Genomic DNA, 16102 nt, shown 5'->3' on the forward strand with positions numbered 1-16102 from the left:
AGCAAAACGCTTATGTACTGTTTATATCAAAGATAAACGTTATTGTTACTGTGATTTCTTTACAGTACTATTAAAAAGTTACCGTGCTCTGCTTAGGTAAAGATTTCTCTTGTTTAAAAAAGAAACGTTTTATAGATAGCAACACGTTTACGGCAACGGCAAACCCTAAATTTCCATTTAGATTCTTAAAGGAACTATAAAAATTAATCAAGCAAATGTTTAAAGTGAAATTACTCCCCTTCGAGTAGAAACATATAATACACATACAGATCTGACTAACAAAATATGGATCGAAGCATACCAATCAACGATTACGAGTCATATTAAACAGAAAAAAAACAGCGGACGCACATATATCAGGCGCGTAGGTAAGGGTTAGATAGGGGTGTTTGTTGAGCGGCGGAGGCGCTCTTACTAGGGGGGTCCGGGGACATGCTCCCCCGGAAATTTTTGAAAATCTAGGTTCCCAGAAACCTCATTTCCTCCATTTTGAGACCCATTTTAGGCAAATCACAAATTTGTTTTACAGCAGCTTTTTAAGCTATATACGTCACTTCTTCGGCATAATTGTCTCAACTTAAACAAGAAAGTTCAATGTACATTCCGCGCCCTGTCAAGTTCTGATAGCTATTCGATCTGCTGATAGTTATACACCAAGCTGGTAAACTGCATCATTCTCGGGTGTAGGCCTTCAAACAAATTGACTATCTCGTCAAGATTGACAGGCATATCATATTTGATATGCATTAGAACCAGGGCGGACATTCTACTCTCTCGCATGGTACACCTCATGTAGTTGTTCAACCTCCTCATTGTGCTTTTTCTTCCGCCATTATTGATCTTCGAAGGGGGTTCGTTCAAACCCCTCGAACCCCCCCTCCTACACGCCTGGATATTAAAGTACTGCTATTAAAAATGACAGTTACAAGCTTTTCTGAAGAATTGGCCTACGGCTCAGATTTACCGTCAACTGAAGTCACCAACAACAGTTCTATTATTAAAAACTAATCTGGATGTTCACACTAGGCATACTACTGAGTCTACTGATACCCCTGGGTTCAAATAATTTACTAATCAACAGTCTTTATAAAAGTGAGTACTATTAAACAGAACATTAAACAACCTATTGATATAGTTCTGAGTACAACCACTTAATAGAAAACTACTCTCCCACGGATGATTCAATTCAATTCAATAGTGAGACTGTTACGTTTTTATATTAATTTGAACTTGTACAAACATAGGTTTCTACTTCAGTTTATATTCATTATTGCTTTTCCAACAGATATGCTTCATTTCCTCAGTTGTTGTAATATGAAATGCAGATTTCGACCTCAGTATGTAAAACAAATTAAAAGTGCTTAGGAAAATCGTATTAAATAAAATTGAAATAATATTCAATTTCTTCATCTGTTTCTGTGTTGAGCCACTTTCAATTTCCCTTACTAGCCAATTATTGCTGGTGACCCCCCCTCTTTCACTAAATTTTTTTTGGTAGCCCCCCCACTTTAGTGACATTTTTTTTCTCGTGCCCCCCCCCCCCCCCTAAATCCCACCAGCCCCCCATGCTCATAAAAAATGAACGGTCCCTAAGAACAAACAAACCGAATATTGCTGCAAACAGGGAATACAATACGCAAATAAAAGATGCAACTGCAACAAGTTTTTGAAATCGGTTTCCCTTGACTTGCTCTTGCACAAATGATCAACTTTTAAGATATTTTTTTTTCGTTAAATTTTCAAACAATATACCTCTGAGTGCTGTATCTTCTCATACCTGCTTGTGGCATTCATGTTAGTAGCTGCCACCGTCCTGTTCCGTGTTCCCTCCTCAATACGATTTTCAATGTCAGCATAGTCCTTCACGGGAACAGTAACTAAGCTCTCCACTACACAGACAACAAAAATTATCAATCACACTGTGTAGCTGTATTTATCCAACCAGGAAAGTATGTACAGTTGATCAGCTCAAAGAAAGATGGCCAGGAGGTTGGAAAAAACGAAACGAACAATACAAAACAAAACATTCCTTTTTCACTCTACCATGCAATGCTCCTAGTTACGTGTACTTGACCACAAGCATTCCATAGCTTAATTTTAGATAATGCTACACAAAAATAGTCAGTGTTGTGTTACAAGGATTTGCGGTTACAACGAAAATGTAAGGATTTGTATTGGGGTTAAATTGGCCGAAGAACATACAGTAGAAATAAAATAAATTCCGCAATAAAAATGTCTTACTGTACTTCCATGGTGTAGAATACGTAGTTGCTGTCTGTGCGATTTAACGAGGGTTATACTTGCTGATTGGAAGGAAATTGATGAAAGCGGCAAACATGTGAGTAGGCCTTCCAGTCTCATTTTACTTGTGAAAATCATACCTAACTTGAGAACAGCCTTTCCCTACGTCAGCGTAAAATGGTTAAAGAATAAGTACATGTATCATGGGTTTTTTGGTATCTTTTGTTAAAAATGATGAAATAAGACCTTCAATCATCTGCCAAATAATTCTAGAATGACGACAGGAAAGAAATCGACTCAATTCTTGAAAGGAACATGCGTGATCTGTTCTAGCGCATTTTGGAAACAAAATTGCAAGAACTTGAAAACAATAATATTAGCCTAACATTTTTCTATTTTCAATCCCTACTGGCCTACTCTGTCTCTGGCAAGAGGTACTAACCGACAGTTTATTGTTCTGGGGTGATAATTTATAACAAACTCGACAATTATTTCTTTGTTTCTGCTGACAGACAAACATTTTTTGGGTTTCTAATGACAGCAAATTTGCGTGATACTTCCCCTTTAAAATCAACCAAAAAGGTTGAAAACCCACACCCTTTGGCGCCGGACGTACCTTTTGCTAGAAAACGTTTGGAAAATCCCATAATTCAAACATTCAAATATTTCAAACAAAAAGGTTTCATTTTCAGGATCTAAAATTTATGTTGAAATACAAGCTTTTGATTCCCTCTCGGAATCTTAATGTCAAAAGATAACTTGACAAAGAGTCTGAGAGGGAATCGAAAGCTTGTATTTCAACATAAATTTCGATCCTGAAAACGAAACCTTTTTGTTCGATTTAATATGACAGGATCAAGGAACAAGTTTTTTCCCTAACGTTCAAATATTTGTACTCTATTATCTATGACTACCATGTCCTTACCATAAAAACCCTTTGCAGGGTGTTGCCTCACTTTCAGCCCTCCTTTCTTGTTACTTGCTGGGTTTAACAAATCTCGTACCTGCGGGGACCATTGTGAACAGTGTATTTTTATCCGTAGCTATCGACCATGTACACCTGTATACTGAGGCTGCTATTAAAGCGAGGCTTTAGATATCATTGGAGCTCTTTTGTCAAAATTATGACCCTAGCCAGAAGAGGTTAAGACTAGACCATGTCTTAATTATCTTTTAGGTGTTCACTTGTAAATGTTATTTTGATTTTGATGAATAATAGCTCTCATCAACATAAGTATTACAGTCAATCCACGTCACGCGTGACCGGTATTTTTGAAATTTGAACGGTGTTTTGAAATTTCTGCGGCAGTTTTGAACATCGCCAACAAGACTTCAGAGTTCCCGTAGAAATTTCCCTAGTTTATTGACGGTATAACGCTATGAATTTTTCTTTACATTACAGCATTAAGTATAAATTTTCAATAATAGCAATTGATTCCCAAGTATTTTGAATCTTTTTTTTTTTTTTTTTCAGTTAACCCGTTTTTTCTCTCGGAAAGATTTCCAGAGAAATGTTGAACATTCCATTCACATGTCGGACATTACAAAGAGAAATTTGAATGTCAATTTCATTCACGGAAAGACTGGTCACGTGTGGCGTGGATTGACTGTAAACATAGTACTAAAAACATTCTGTAAGTTTGATTTAACATTGTAGGTTAGATATTTAGATTATATAGCTTCCAAGACTGTTGCCTAACAGGAGCCCAGTAGTCTGGGGCACCCAAGAAATTGCTTAGGGCTCCAAATATTCTGCAACAACACCTAATAATTATTTTCACTGGTTGGGCTCCTAACTTCTTAGCTCTTAACTTGTGGGCTCCTTGAAATTTTTCTCTGAAGCAACAGCCCTGGCTTCTATTTTGTATAAATTAAGTTTGTTATTAACTCAGCTCTCCGGAAGAGCATAAATTTTGAACTGACTGGGATATGGTGATGATGACAATGATTACGTAATGAAAGTTAAACATTTTGAATACGTACACAATCGTGTATGTAACATTGCAATTATTTTGTACAAGCTTGTCCACTTTGGTAATTAATATCCATGATTTATCAAGTGACAAAATTCAGGAGTGAAAAGCAATGTTTTACGACACTGGTTAAACTTAAGGTTCGAATTTGCACTATGTCAGTGAGAGCTGAGTTTGAAAATAATGAACCAACAGATACTGCATCAGCCAGTTTGCATCAAATGGTGAATTTGCACGTAAATAAATAAACTATAATTTGTAAAAAGGGGCTTAAAACTGATCTAAAAAACTTCTTCTTGTCCTCCAAAGAAGAAACAGAGATACGGTTCGAAACTTTGGGAAACTTTTTAAAGTTTTTTAGATCAATTTTAAGCCCCTTTTTACCAATTTTAATCATGAACACTGATGGCCAAAAGAGCAACAAAATAAACTATAGGTGGATTGCATTGCAAACAACACTTGCCGCCATGTTAGTGCCAAAACAAAAGAAATTTGCTCACATAGCTTGCATAAAAATGGAAGTTAGAACTCCCAGAGGAGAAAAATCTTATTGTTCCAATCCACCAACATGGCTGCCACGAGGTCAAGTGCAATCAACCTTAATAGGTAAACCAGTGACATTAAACAATTAATGCTGTTACAAGTTGCATGTAGGCATCTGTCAGTCTTTGAAAGTGATCACAACATGGTTCAATAACTATTGACTGGTCCCCAAGCTCTGTGAGATATATATAGATGGTGACCTTTGTGTGAGTGTTGCAACAGTATTATTTTAAAAGCTGTATAGGCACATATGAGGTGTGATTTAAGATGGCTGTACCTGTTCATTGTAGATTTCCAGCATACTGAAAGTGACCTGCAACAAAAAAAAAAAAAAAAAAAAAAACGCTTGTAGTAAAATATTTTATTAGCAACTTGGAACATAAGATTACAAAAGAACAAATTAATCAGGATCTATGGGAAATATTTTGCTTCTTAAAACAGATAAAAGTGCACATGTGCAGAAAACTGTTACGTACACTGTATGCTGAAAGGGTCCACATTAGTTCCTTTGTGTACTGAATGGAGGTTAAACTGTAAGTTTAAGTCTCTATAAGGAATACAACATACTTGATATTCTGTCTCAGATCCTTCACTCCTCTTTGCTTCTACTCCACTAAATAGCTCCTCACAGAATATTGGAATTATACCTAGAATACAAGATTCATGCTCAATAATTATATATATATAATCTGCCCAGACCAACTATGAACATCAATAACTTTTTTGATATCAGCACAAACAGCACAACGCTAATTGCTACCTTTTCGTCAATTTATTTGGGAACAATTTGGTATGGTAGTCAGGTTCACTGGCTTTGAAGTTACCATGGCAACCAATTTTTGACAAGCTTTTTCTTTTCAGAAAAAGGAAGATTCCCATTTTTATGTACAAATTAAAATGACTTCCTTGCAGTTAATTTCATGTTTTGTTTTTTCTTTTCACTTTGATAACTTTTTGGTCAATTTTCGTGATTTTGTGAAGTTTTGCCATTTTGAAATGATGATGTAATCCCTGTGTCACCCATATGAATGTCATTACTTTAACCGTTGTAGACCTCAAAGGAAATATTACATGAACATCTCAGTTATATGATGCAGCTTAATTAATAAGCAGTTGTGATGAGAAAGCCTGAAAAAAAATCAGGCTTCAACGGGATTTGAACCAATGACCTCGTGCAATGGTCCGGTGTAGTGCTCTTAAGATACTGGCTGACAGCTACATGATTGTATCTTTTTGCAACTGCACAAGTTGAATACATAACAACTACTGCAATGCTCATTGACTTACTTGTTATATTACATAATGTGAAGCATAGAATTATTTACCCTTGTTTTGTCCATAGCCAACCATAGAGTAAGATTTTCCCGAGCCTGTTTGACCATATGCAAACAATGAGCAGTTATATCCTTTCCATGCGTTTTCAAGCACTCCTTTGCCAAGGTCATCAAAAACCTTTTTCTGTAAGATTCAGGTACATGAATGACTCGTTAATAATAATAACATTACAAAGGGGCACTCTGAAGGGTTGGATTTTGCAAAAATATGTTGTGATCAAACAAAACAGTTTAAAAAATGGAAACAAATAATTTGTTTCCATTTTTTAAAGGAGCTACACTGAACCAGGTGTCAATACTGTACAGGCAGCCTGACTATGGACACAACTACTCAAGATGTGCCAATTATAAAAAGAAAATCAACTCTCTGAAACAATAATAAAACAAAATAGGAACTTAACTGCATTTGGTAGCAATTGACACCCATAACCAATGTGTGAGTAGAATAATGTTATCCCTAACATTCCATATTGGGCTGAGTGCTGGCTAGATATTGCACAGTAAATTGAGACCAGATCTTGCTCTGGGGGTGGGGGGGGGGGGGTACTCCCCTATAATAAAAGTATGTGTCTTTTTAGCCATTTTGGCTAAAAAAAAAAAGAACATGGCCTGCATTATTTTTAGCCGTTCTGGTCTGAAATACCTGGTATAGATTTTAAGCGTTTCGGGCTGACAGTATCTCTCCTCTCCCCCCCCCCCCCCCCCTCACCTTCCCCAGGACTTTGGTCTATTAACTGCAGGTGCATGATTACTTACACATTTGGCTTCCATTTTACAATATTATAACAACATCTTTTTGACTAATAAGAAACAGGTGACATTTTTAGTATTCCTACATGTAATACCTGGTCTGCATAAGTACTATTTGATGGCTCAAGGTAGCCATCATCACGTTCCTTGAATCCATCATGTGACCAGTAGCTATAATCAAAGGCAAATTTTCTTGGCTCCTCGTCGGGTGCTGCAGGATCCTTGATGTAAGTACTATCACCTACCATTTTAATAATTAGCCCTGCATTTCGAGCTTTCTCGCGAGAGTTGTGTTAAATGTCAAGGAAATTTACCTTACTTGTGACCAGTAATGATAATGACCCTTTTAATGTAGATGATCATCAACAGTCTGGAAGATGGAAAATTTATTGCAGAGAACGATGTGATTCTCCCCTTGACTGCAATTAACGAGACATTTATATTGAATTTTCCCTACAGCACAATTTTGACAGGGAAAACTGTTGTTTCTCCTGATCGAGATGGTTAAATAGAGAAACATTTATTTTTTTTAGGAACAAATTTATTAGCATCTTTTAAACTTGATTTGAAAACATTTTCTTGCTTCTGAGATATGCAAAATAAATTCTTTCCGCAGTATATATGTTTCCTAACTGCCCCGCAGAGTATTCAGGAAGCATATACATGTTAAGTTAGAAGCTAAATGTTAGAGTTGATTACTAGGTATTTTGGCCACTGTAGAGAGATTCAAGTGCCGACCGTTTGGAGCATTAAGCCCATTGTCCAAAGCGCTAAGACCAAACATTCTGTTGATGAAGCCAAACATTAATTTTATACCTGCCAACTTTTTCTGAGTCAAACGCGTGAGATTTTTGTCTCATCATGACCGGGATTTACGAAAACGTCCGAGCCACATCCAAAGATTTCCGACGATTTTCCCAAGACTTCTGAAGGTTGCTGAAAATGTCCGAACATATTCCGATGACTTTTGAACAGTTATGATTCGAATGGATTGTAGACATTTGAAAGCTTTTGCAATTGTTATAAAGAGCAAAGAAATAATACATAACAAATCTGAAATGAAATGAAGTTTTTTTAGAACAACTCATCTGGATTTGTTGACAGGCGTGAGAAATTGTCCTTGATGCGTGAGATCGCTGTCTTTAGTCCGCAGGCGTGAGACTCACGCATAATGCGTGAGAGTTGGCAGGTATATAATTTCTATTCCCCATCAACCCAGCACCACAGTATCTTTAGAAACTAACCCCCTTATCCATAATTACGGTTAATATGTTGTCTTTGCAGTTAACAATTATTGCTAACTGCAAAGAAATAACTACATTAAATGCACACGACGGATCGGAGGTAACGGCATATCCTTCAACTCGTGTCCTAAATAAGGTGATTGAAGACTTAAGCAGGAGTTGTTGCGTTGCAAATGTTTCAGTCAGCTCCTTTGGCTTATACTATGAGTGCTTCAACGTGCAACTTATTGCCCGATTTCTAATCCCTTAATCCCTACAATTAGTAGAGTTGCAAACAATTTACAAAGAACAACAATGCAAGCGCTTAACTTGTCTACAGATTTTCTTATTAATTTGGGATGAAATACTCTACGAAAATAGTCGACAGCTACAATTTACACGGCTGTAATTTAAGCTTAATTTGTTTGCTCACTGGGTATTTCAAACACAGATTGAAGCACAAATTATCTAAACTAACTTATCCTCCATAACAACATTACCACCCTCAGAATTGAAGCACCGGAACGAACTTGAAAATTTCCAAATCAAAGTGCACACAAACATAATTTAAGAACATGGCAATATCAGCGATCAACAATTGCCTTAGTACGTGTATATATGTTATAGTAGGCTGAGACTTAACTGTAAAAGGATATAAATGGCCGAACTCGAACAGCAACCCTTACGTTGTCCGCCATGTTGGTGATCAGTCACTTGAAACCTGTTATCGATCGATTACGCCGGGGCAGTTTCCAAGGTTACGTTTACCAGACCGACAGAAATTTTTCCGAAGTCACGTCAAGTCATGTAAAAAACATCGATTTTCACAAGTTGATTCAAAATCAAATACAGTACTGTTGGTGAAGGATATTCGTCTAGAATATGCCGTACGTAAGACGACTGTTTAGAGTTCGAGCTCACGCGGTCGTGCTGATTTCGTCACTAATCAATGAGGTGCAATGCGGGGGCGATGTTTACTTGCGCTACCAAAACACCAAAAAAACAAGATGCCCCTCTAATGGCATTACACGGAATGCTTAATGTAGCCCCACTGAATTATTCCCCATTGTATGTTTCGCAGATATTTAAAAAATATCCTCCCTTGGCCATTGAAATAATTGTCTGAATGGTTTTATTCAGATATATTGCGTGATACTTATCGTTGTGTTACTAGGAATCATACCAGAAATAACTATGCAATAACGTCATGACCCCGCTGAACTGGTCTGGCCTCCTCTAGCTCTAATCCCTCGCGTTGATCATTCGATCTGTTTTTTGAAGCGGATTTTCTTTGCTGTGAACTCTCCCAATTTCCGCCGTTTCAACTGTCGAGTACTACCTAGAAGTTATTATTTCGATTTACTGCTTGAAAAAGGTTGGTTTTCTCTCTGAAAACGGCAGATCCGGAATCGTAAATTCAGACATGTGGCCGCCATTGAACGAAAACAACTTTTCCAAATGATGATTTGCTTTGACGTCACACAAGTAGAGATGAGTGGGTCCCCTCCCTCGTGGTATACGCGCAGATAATGGAGTTTGATTGGGCCGCTTTTGTTCAAGACAATCAAAACAATAGATCCCTTCTGGGAGAGGGAAGAATTTAATCTAGTTTTAATGAATAAATCAAATGATGATTTGACGTCACACAGAAGTGATGAGTGGGTCCCCTCTCTCGTGATATGTGCCTGAAAAAAAGATTTTGATTGGGCCGCTTCTGTTGAAGACAATCAGAACAAAATATCCTTACTAGGGGAGGACAGAGTTTAATGCATAAATTAATGTGCACATTTGCGACACCGATGAAAAAAAAGATACCCGACCGAAACCTAGACACGTCATGCCCTGCGGGCATTCCGTGTAACTATGCAATAACGTCATGACCCCGCTGAACTGGTCTGGCCTCCTCTAGCTCTAATCCTTCGCGTTGGTCATTCGATCTGTTTTTTAAAGCGGATTTTCTTTGCTGTGAACTCTCCCAATTTCCGCCGTTTCAACTGTCGAGTACTACCTAGAAGTTATTATTTCGATTTACTGCTTGAAAAAGGTTGGTTTTCTCTCTGAAAACGGCAGATCCGGAGTCGTAAATTCAGACATGTGGCCGCCATTGAACGAAAACAACTTTTCCAAATGATGATTTGCTTTGACGTCACACAAGTAGAGATGAGTGGGTCCCCTCCCTCGTGATATACGCGCAGATAATGGAGTTTGATTGGGCCGCTTTTGTTCAAGACAATCAAAACAATAGATCCCTTCTGGGAGAGGGAAGAATTTAATCTAGTTTTAATGAATAAATCAAATGATAATTTGACGTCACACGGAAGTGATGAGTGGGTCCCCTCTCTCGTGATATGTGCCTGAAAAATAGATTTTGATTGGGCCGCTTCTGTTGAAGACAATCAGAACAAAATATCCTTACTAGGGGAGGACAGAGTTTAATGCATAAATTAATGTGCACATTTGCGACACCGATGAAAAAAAAGATACCCGACCGAAACCTAGACACGTCATGCCCTACGGGCATTCCGTGTAATTATGATGCGGCGGAGAGTTAAGTTCTTAAACACAAGGCTATATAATTTAAACGAACAGATTTGTTCGGTGCAAAGAGTATCTTGTTTATTTTGACAATGTTTAGAGGGCTTCAAGGTTTTACTTTGCTTTGTTTTGATTTGCTTTTTACAGTCCATTAATTTGTCGCGACACAAAGCAAACAACAAATTACACTCACCCTCCCCCCAAGATATTATCACCCACCACCAGAGAGATGAAGAAAAATTTCCCATACTTCCTAAATCCAAAATGGCGGACGTGCTGCTCATTCGTTCTTCGAGAGGATTTCGGATATTTTTTCCATCTTGTTGTAGAATGTGGGGGAATGCACGGCACCTGAGAACAGCAACAGGTAATGAGTCCAGCCTGGGCTTAGTAGTATTCGGTTGACTGGTTATGAATTGCCTGCTAATGTATTGAACGTAGCAAATCCAAGAACTGAGGAAGTTAGAGCTGAGAAGATCAGGTTGTAAACGTGGGATCTGAAACCTTCCAGAAAATACCCATACCCATACCCAACACTTGGAAGACGCCAAAGTTTCTGTAGGAAAGCATTTAGCCACCTGATGCTGTAGCATAGGCCAACAGAGATGCCATGTCCTCTGAGATCTGAAATCTGGAGACTTTTTCTCAATACCTCCCTCATTCCTCGCCCCCCCTCCCCCCCTTTTCTCCCCAATCATCAACCACTTCTTCTTACCCCAATTGGTCCAAATGAACCCACCAACTAAATCAAAATTGCCCAAACTGAGCCAACGCCGCCAAACTTTCCCATAAAATTGACTCGTTTTCTGTGGTTTCTCTAAACGTCGTATAACAAATTGAGTTAAAAGGGGATGAAAATCCGCCCTTTAACCATAACATGAATCAGTAACAAAAAAAAAAAAAAAAGGAAGATGGAAAGACAATGTTTTAGAAAACGTGAGGTTAAAATCTTAGTTGATTTTGAAGAAAAGATCACCAGTGACTTTAATCTGGGAGAGTTGGAATCTAAGGGCCAGCTTCCCTATTCCATTCTCTTGTGGAGGAAATGCAAAAATGAAAGAAAAAAAATTATTGGGAAAAACAAGATGGTGGACTTGCATCCCTACCAAGAAAATGATAATAATACTCCTATCCTCTTCATAACTGGTTAAAACATATACAACACAATAGCCACCTCTAGCCTGTGTGTGAGTTCCTTGAACCTTACTGAGGTGTTCCCGAGTGAATCAGATCCATTTGTACAGTTCACTTACAGCAGGAATTTCTTTATACATTCTGTAGGAGTATTTGGACAGCCAGTGGTGAAATTGAAACCCAGGGAAACTTTGTTCCGAATCTCTGAAACATGTTCATCATGTTTAAAAGTAAATAGACTCTCAAGTCAAGCTGATGTTGTGTTGTCAAGTCAAGTTGATACTACTGAAAGGTTTGTTTTAAATTATAGGTCTGTGTATGTTTTGAACTTTATAGTATAAAAATTTAAGTCAACAATTTGTCTAACAATAAATGATAATTCTATGTGATCTCTCACGATCCTGTCAAATCCTGTGGGATATACACTATAGCATCCTTTTCAGGATCCTAGATGGCAATAATCCTATTGGTGTCTTTTGCAGGATCCGGTAAAATATTACAGGAAATTCTCATACACCTGTAGTCTGTAGAAGACTTTTGGAAAGTCTGAATACTGAAGAAAGTAATAATTACTCAGATTATTATTATCTATGTACAGCTGTAGGATCATGAGCTAGGTTCACTATGGTCACCTAAGTTTAGATTATCTGCCAATGAATGTACAGTGTACTAAACAACAGGGTATTTTTTTTCTTTTTTACTTGGAACACATGTCATCTTAACACGTTTCTGTCTTAGGAGCCCTTCATGGATCTCATCTGGCCCCAAGACACTAATAAGATCCTATTCAGCCAGGGCACGACTGTTCAAAAGCTGATTAACACTAATCCCTGATTAAAACTTAAGCAAAGTGTTCATCTTGCACATTAAACAATAAGTGTTTTAAAAGCAAAATAATTTTAAGCTAATGGTAGAGAAAAGACTAAGTCAAAAAGTTCTGCAGAACAAATTAAAATCTTTTATTATCAATTATTAATTAAACTTGAATCAAAGTTCATGTTAACCCAGGACTAATTTAATAGCCAAGGGCTTTGAACAATTTGGCCCAGGATTGCAGTAGGAATAATCATCTTACATCATCATCTTAAATCAGGATCCTGTAGGACTCTATAGGATGCTGCACAAAGATGGCTCAGAGCAGTTTCTAGCACTCCCCATCACTTATACTTTGATAACTCAACACTATTCACCCTTAATCAGTTTCATACAACAATCAAGCAAATACTTGTACCTGTTCTGATTGGCAAACAAGCCATGGTCATTTTTTTTACATAACATATGTAGGTTACCATAGCAAGAATAAATTGAACCTGTTAAAAACACCCCTAATTTTAGCTTTAAGCAGTTATAACTGAAAAATGAACCCAGTGACCCCTGTATTTATTATGGAGCTGTGGTCTGCTTTAAGATGTTCAGATACAACTTTTTACAAAGCTAAAAAAAAGTGTTGGAAGGGGTTGACAGATCCAAGTGCTGCAAATTTTAAAAGAAATCTAGCAACAAAGGACTTGGACAATATGTATGGCACTATTCCATAATTTTTTTCCATTTATTTCCATTCAGCAGAGCTGAACTGGAAAAACCCAAGAAATATCAGCTGCTTCATGTAAGTGATAAATTTTAACATGTGGAGAGAATATTAGTTTGATGTGACTAGGAGTATTCCTATGACACCCTCTCCTCATCTTGAATCAGCTGTACAATAATGGTCAAACCCAGATCACCAGTGGACAGTGGACACCATGGCAGTGAGAGACATGAAGAAAAGTTGCAGCAGTTGTTGGCTTTTTGTGTCTTAACGGAAACAGGCTCAATTTACAGACCTTCATATAGTAATTTTAATCACTTAGACCACTTGAAAATCGTTGCAGATACATTATGATGACTGTACTTTTAGTAATTTTATGCATATTTGTAACTAACCATACATCTGTATTTGTAGGTGATGCCATTTTCCGTAATTCAAGGGGGAAAATATGTTGCACATGTGTTGCTAAAGCACAGGCCAAAGAGAGCTATCGTATTTGTTCGAACAAAGGGTAAGTTTTGACATTTGCAAAAATGAATAAAGAAATAATTTAAATTTGTAATAAAATAAATGAATAGATAAACAGGAAATGGTAATGACGTTAAGTCGCACTACCAGCCTAGTCTGGACCCACATGGCCTGAGGTTACCCATATTTCTGTAGCATCAGTGTCTCAAGTCAATAGGAGCTTTTTACGTACCCCACACCCAGATGGGATGACAGTCCACTACCTCTTGGATGAAGTGGGGCACAGTGTGGAGTAAAGGATTCTTGTTGGATGCAGAGACCAACCTACCCTCGACCCAACGATCCTTTTGTCTTATGAGTGAAAGTCTGATTGGGAGTCTGTCTTGCTGTTACCACTACATTGATCACCACTGCACTTTCATAAATAATTGAATAAATATTTAAGGAAATTATTCTCCAGTTATATAAATTTTAACAATTATTCCATGAGTGTGCAAATTGGATATGAGATGAAAGATAGCCAATGAGGTGGGTTGTGCCTAGTTGGCTATAATCACCTCATACCAACAAATGCGAGTGGAATAATAATTATTGTTTTATTAAAAACAGTTGACTATAATAATTAGCGAAAAAACGGAATGACGTTGCGTTGTCATCTTGGCACCTTTATCAAGTAAAGAATGCAACAGTAAAGGTAATTTATACAGAAAGTAAAGGTGTGAAATAGAATAAATTAAATTAAGAATAAATTTAAAGTAACTGTCCATTGTTCATTCAGAGAGATTTTATAAAGTGAGAGTTACATTCTTTATTCGAGGTAATGGTGCCTAGATGGCACCGAAATATTGTTCCATTTGTTCGCTAATTTTTATACTTATTTAGTCAACTATATTTCTAAATTTAATCTTATTAGAATATATTAAAAACAATCAAGAAATGTAGTAATTGCTAGATCTTGCTGACTTCACTTTGCAAGGACACCCCGAAGCACAATTGGATGGTCGCTATTTCTTGAGCATGGTATAATTATGGCTCATATACTATGGCCGCTTTAAGTGCACATAACCCCCAAAATAAACCTGTTTGAAATGCATTGAGCCTTTTTGTGCCTTTTTTCAACCAAATCTTGACTTTTTTTAGGCTGTAAAAGCTACAAAATCTAGCCATCATCTGTCCCATGACCGAGCTAGTAAGGGGCATGGGCCTATTCCTTACTTGACGTCACAAACTGATTTGCATTGTATTAAGTCTTTGTGAAAATGTATGCAAAGCAGTTTGTGACGTCATGTAAGGAATAGACCCAATTGCCCCTTACCAGCTCGGTCATGGGACAGATGATGGCTAGATTTCGTAACTTTTACAGCTTATAAAAAGTCAAGATTTAGTTGAAAAAAGGCGCAAAAAGGCTCAATGCGTTTCGAACAGGTGCAAAAATTTATTTAAACGAAAAAATTTTTTGGGGTTATGGGCACTTTAAAGCCAATCAAAACTCTGTAATTGCATTATCCAAGACAATGACCACGTTTTTAATAATATATCAGAATTATTCCAGCAAAATGTTTATATGTTACTTTCACTTGTAAATTGTTAAATTGTCTATAATGTTGAAGATGGAATGGTTTACCCTCAAATGATGGATTGATGTTTTCAACCAGCTGCAGACTTGATTTGATTTTCGAATTTACTGAAATGCTTTGTTTGCAGTCCTTGCTGCGGAGCTTAGAAAAGAACTGGCAGAATATGGCCTAAAATGCTCATCTCCTGAGGTAATTATAATAATGCTTTTAGATTGAATAATATCCTGGTGGAGTAAATTTAAGGATGATTAATACTATATATATTTATTTTGAGCATTATAGTAATAGAAGGGGTGCGTGGAATAAGGCGCTAAGTGACTTTTGATGTAAGGTCAAATTCTCCTTTTGTTTCACAAGTGAATACAATGAAATTTGGAAGGAGAATCTAGCTTTTTATCAGAAGTCACTTAGGGCTTTTTTCCAGGCACCCCTTCAATTACTGGGAAGGTTTTTACTTCTCAATGACAAAAATTTCTTGCAGTTTCTTAATAGGGATTTTTACACCCAAATGGTGTTGAATGGTAACTCAATTTCTAAATGTACATTGTATGTATTACAATAGGGCATACCCATATAAAATAATGTAAATTTGTTTTTTGGTTTGGGAATTTTCAAACCAGTTAAGTTTTTATTTTTCTCTATCCCAGATTTATTACCATAATCTGTAAAAAAAAAGTAAAAGAAAAAAATCTTTCTGGTTTTAAAAGTTTCAAAACAAAATCATATATAACCACAACATAAAGACACTGAATCATCAATCCTAAAATTCCTGTCAAATAAGTGCATTTTATAATAC

At 37.0% G+C, this 16102-nt stretch overlaps 2 protein-coding genes across 3 annotated transcripts in view; one reads left to right on the top strand and one right to left on the bottom strand.

Annotated features, from left to right (window-relative positions):
* Positions 1-9011, bottom strand: part of LOC146453972 (kinesin-like protein KIF28) — a 31825-nt gene extending 22814 nt beyond the window's left edge. The window contains exons 1-7 of the mRNA XM_085095947.1: positions 8720-9011; positions 6937-7130; positions 6083-6215; positions 5325-5404; positions 5035-5070; positions 3167-3245; positions 1778-1889 (exon numbers count right to left, since the gene is read on the bottom strand). Of these exons, the coding sequence (XP_084952073.1) occupies positions 1778-1889; positions 3167-3245; positions 5035-5070; positions 5325-5404; positions 6083-6215; positions 6937-7130; positions 8720-8762 (677 nt within the window). The 5' untranslated portion in view covers positions 8763-9011. The remainder of the gene's footprint in view (positions 1-1777; positions 1890-3166; positions 3246-5034; positions 5071-5324; positions 5405-6082; positions 6216-6936; positions 7131-8719) is intronic.
* Positions 9012-10833: 1822 nt separating this feature from the next.
* LOC146453973 (uncharacterized) overlaps positions 10834-16102 on the top strand; it is an 18022-nt gene continuing 12753 nt past the window's right edge. Inside the window, exons 1-5 of one of the 2 annotated variants that reach the window (XM_085095966.1) lie at positions 10834-10966; positions 11881-12025; positions 13297-13339; positions 13676-13772; positions 15434-15495. In XM_085095966.1, the coding sequence (XP_084952092.1) occupies positions 10864-10966; positions 11881-12025; positions 13297-13339; positions 13676-13772; positions 15434-15495 (450 nt within the window). In that variant the 5' untranslated portion in view covers positions 10834-10863. The remainder of the gene's footprint in view (positions 10967-11880; positions 12026-13296; positions 13340-13675; positions 13773-15433; positions 15496-16102) is intronic. The other variant, XM_085095967.1, reaches the window with a different exon arrangement.

This window comes from Pavona decussata, unplaced genomic scaffold (genome assembly GCF_977016875.1).
Source record: "Pavona decussata unplaced genomic scaffold, jaPavDecu1.1 SCAFFOLD_321, whole genome shotgun sequence".
Classification (NCBI taxonomy): Eukaryota; Metazoa; Cnidaria; class Anthozoa; order Scleractinia; family Agariciidae; genus Pavona; species Pavona decussata.